We start from the raw sequence: 4,082 nt of genomic DNA, 5'->3' as shown, positions 1-4,082 counted from the left end.
AATGACTCCGTTGATAACTCCAGTATCCCCTTAATATCTCAGTTCGCGAGGCAGAGCAATGCTTTTTTTTTCGGATTCTCTCGTTTCATGCAAAAACGCATCGAATAAGCCTAATTTTATTGATTTAGGCCCAGTTTCACAACTGACGGTTAACTCTTAACCTAGGTTCAACTTATTCATTATTTTTTTTCAATTTTAGAATTGGAAAAAGATGAGAAATAAATTGAACCTCGGTTAAGAGTTAACCGTTAGTTGTGAAATTGGGTCTTAGAAGCTAAATTGTATAATGACCGCGATCATTAACTCTATACTTACAGTTGATCACAATAAAACCGATTTCCCAAAAAAAATGGGAAATTACTGACGAAGGAAAATACGTAATAGAACATGGCAGTCACGAAGCGGCCGTTTACAATGCTATCCCTGATGAAGGGATACCTCAAGCCAAACTCATCAAATCTAGCCCTTATGCTAAAGTAGGTTTTTCCAAGGCGATGGTTGCAGGATGGATCAAGCTTGATAAAAGTGGAAACATTCCTACTGTACGAAAGAAAGCACCATCCATTATAGATATCATTCAGGTACATTTGAAGAATCTCACAAATGTCCCGGAAAATGTTAAAGCAGAATATAAGAAGAGAAAGTTATTGCAAGAGACGTAAGCAAAATAAAACAAGTAAAGAACAACGTAAAAGTACATAACATTTTATTTAAAAATTTTTCTTCTCATAACGGCAGGATGATAAAAATTATGCATCTTGAAAAGGGGTCAAATTTTTTTAAGAAAATAGAAAAGCTAGAAGCAGATTTGACGTTAGATTTATTGGTAAATGATGCTTGGAAAGATAAAAAATTTAAACCATACAATTTTGACGCTCTAGGTACGTCACTTCAAATAGGACATTTACATCCATTATTAAAAGTTCGTCATGAATTCAGGAAAATCTTCTTGGAAATGGGGTAAACAACATCAATTTTTCTTTACAAGATTTTTACTATTTTTAAAATCTCGAAAATTTTATATATTTTAATGTTATATTAATTTTTATTTATCACACAAAAAATTGTTCCATTTCAGATTTACTGAAATGCCGTCAAATAATTACATAGAAAGTTCTTTTTGGAATTTTGACGCTCTTTTCCAGCCGCAGCAACATCCTGCTCGTGATGCTCACGATACTTTTTTCATCTCAGGTATCTTATTTTATATTAATGTATGAATGCTTAAAAGACATTCACAAAAAAATTAATTTTATCTTTTAGAACCTTGTCTTAGCACAAAGTTTCCTATGGAATATTTGGAAAGAGTGAGCACTGTTCACAGTAAAGGAGCATATGGATCTCAAGGTTATAGATATGATTGGAAGTTGGAAGAGACACAAAAAAATTTACTGCGTACTCATACAACATCCAATAGTGCACGAATGTTATATAAACTTATGAAGAAAGTAAGTAATCGACGGAGAAGTAGGTATATACAAGTTACTTTTCTAAGGATGAGACGAAATTAAAATAATATTTTGCAGGGAGATTTTAAACCGATCAAATACTTTAGTATTGATAGAGTATTTCGCAATGAAACTTTAGATGCGACACATCTTGCCGAATTTCATCAAGTTGAAGGTGTCGTTGCCGATTATAACCTTACATTGGGTAATCTTATTGGCACTTTATATGAATTCTTTAGTAAACTTGGTATTACTCAACTTCAATTCAAACCTGCGTATAATCCATACACTGAGCCGAGTATGGAAATATTCTGTTTTCATAATGGATTAGAGAAATGGATAGAGATTGGTAATAGCGGTATGTTTAGACCTGAAATGTTATTGCCAATGAATCTACCTCCTGATGTAAATGTCATTGCGTGGGGTTTGTCATTAGAAAGGTATGTGTGAAAATAGATATGATTTAACGATTCGTAATTCAATATAAAAATGTAATGTACTTGATTTTTTTTACTTTAGGCCAACAATGATTAAATATGGTTTAAACAATATACGCGATCTTGTTGGACCAAAAGTGGACATGGAAATGGTTCATAACAATCCATTATGTCGATTAGAGAAGTAAATATCATTTTAAGCATTATTAAGATATTTATGTTAGATTATATCTTTTTTTTTGGAAGTAAAATTAGGTAAAAAAAACATTTATAAGCTAAATTGTAAAACATAAAATTTAACAATTCTAGTTAAGTTATATCAATATATCAATTATATGTATGTTAATATTGTAGTTAAATCTGAACATTTTTTCTAACATCCGATCAATTCAGATTATTATTTCTGTTTACAGAACTAGCCGAATGATACGTTCACAATGGAGAATGCAGCAAGAAGAGAAGCCGGTAAAAACACAGTCAAACCAAGAACCAAAGATCAAGCAGGTGACGAAAAAGCTGTCAAAAAAGCCCAAGTTTTTTAAATTACAGGAACTTATTATTTTTTGCGATCCAAAACATCCAATTTACTTTATTGAACCATTTTTGCAATTCATATCACCGTACTTTCATGTTTCTGTATCAACATACGTTCACTCTACAGTGGCAAACTTGCCTGATGAGCTTGCTAGCTTTGGTTTGCCTCATTTCAGCAAAAACGCAAATGTGGATCTATCTTTAATTATAATTTGGAAAACTATTGGACTCGATCCCATTATGGTGTTGCCAAGAATGCATAAAATTTTGGGGATGGTAAATATAGCACGGTATTTAAATCGTTTAATTGAACAGGTCGATACGAATATATTAAAATATGAAACACATGGTTTACTTTATGCAAGTAAGATAGATTTTTATTTAGATAAAATACATTGTGTTTTACATGACACGGACATCAATAGATCACTGAAACTATGTAAAAAATCATATTATATAATGGGAAAAGATATCTCGATAATCGATTTCATTCTTGAGCATATTGATAGATATGGGATAAAAAAGGAAAGTTAATTAATTAAATCTTATTTATTTTGTGAATAAAAATAAAGTACGGCAAATTATATATATATGTATATATATTATTCAAATAAAATAAAATAGTATTTTTTTAATAAGGCTTTAAAAATAAATGTGATGCACGCGAAGTGCTTGTATGTACCTTCGCGGATGTTGATATGTAAATTATATTCGCGAAATATACAATTCACAATCTTTTATTGTAGTTCATACTTTACTTTCATACTAAAAAGAATTTAAATCCAGAATCGGTTGTAAAAAAAGTATTTATATCTGATTTCGTTCTGTTTTACCATGATTACATTTTAGGAGAAATCTCCGAATTGGTTTCATGGATTGCAAAATTTTTTTACAAAATTAAAAAACACAATAAGAAATCACGATTTCAATAAGAAACACGATTTCACGAGAAAATCGAAAAAAAATTAAAAAATTAATTTTGTGGCACGTACAACTGTATACAATTGACATCTGAAGTTAACATTGATATAAAAGTTTTATAAATTGAATAAAGGCTTGATATAGAAGTTTTACAGCTTGTAGATTAAAAGGCTTGATATAGAAGTTTTACAGCTTGTAGATTAAAAATAAACGTAGAATGGGATTTAGAACTTGAACGAACAATACTGAATTTGTGGAATTACGATTCAAAGTGTAGAAAAAAATTTTTCTCCTAAAACGAAATTACGTATTATGCAAGAACTTATCCTTTTCCTCTTTTACAGATTCGAAAATCCTTTTCCAGGATTAAAGTATACGCATTAATTCGTGTCTGTGAGGTGAAGTTTATACCGAGAACGACAAAATTTTTCTCAAGGGGATCCTAAAGTGAAGCCCGAACTTTGATGAGATCATTGTTTTATCGATAAAATACGATACATCGACATATCTTTATATACTACCATATCAATATTGCACTCACACACATACGTACAAATTTTCTAACTAATTAATCTTTCGTATTAAGGCGATGCTCCTGTTTTACCACTTTTCCATTCGGTGAAAAATTTCCGTATGGGATGTACGGATTGCAAAAGTATTATTACTTAAATTAAAGTACGCACAAACAGGACCTCAGCTGCACTGGATTTCATGAGAAAATCGAAAAAAAGTTTAAAATTCG

At 30.6% G+C, this 4,082-nt stretch overlaps 1 protein-coding gene across 1 annotated transcript; it reads left to right on the top strand.

The window, feature by feature from the left end:
• Nucleotides 1-299: 299 nt before the first annotated feature.
• Nucleotides 300-2,994, top strand: LOC108762284 (phenylalanine--tRNA ligase alpha subunit; the record flags this gene model as incomplete). Its single annotated transcript, XM_018509221.1, has 7 exons — nt 300-658; nt 739-960; nt 1,079-1,194; nt 1,264-1,448; nt 1,527-1,888; nt 1,968-2,069; nt 2,299-2,994. Coding segments are annotated over 7 exons (2,001 nt in total), but the record flags the coding sequence as incomplete, so codon positions are not given.
• Nucleotides 2,995-4,082: the final 1,088 nt, after the last annotated feature.

The sequence above is a fragment of the Trachymyrmex cornetzi genome, unplaced genomic scaffold (assembly GCF_001594075.2).
Source record: "Trachymyrmex cornetzi isolate Tcor2-1 unplaced genomic scaffold, Tcor1.1 scaffold290, whole genome shotgun sequence".
NCBI classification, from domain to species: domain Eukaryota; kingdom Metazoa; phylum Arthropoda; class Insecta; order Hymenoptera; family Formicidae; genus Trachymyrmex; species Trachymyrmex cornetzi.
Note: the sequence above shows the minus strand (reverse complement) of the source record. Positions and strands in the feature narration are given on the sequence as shown.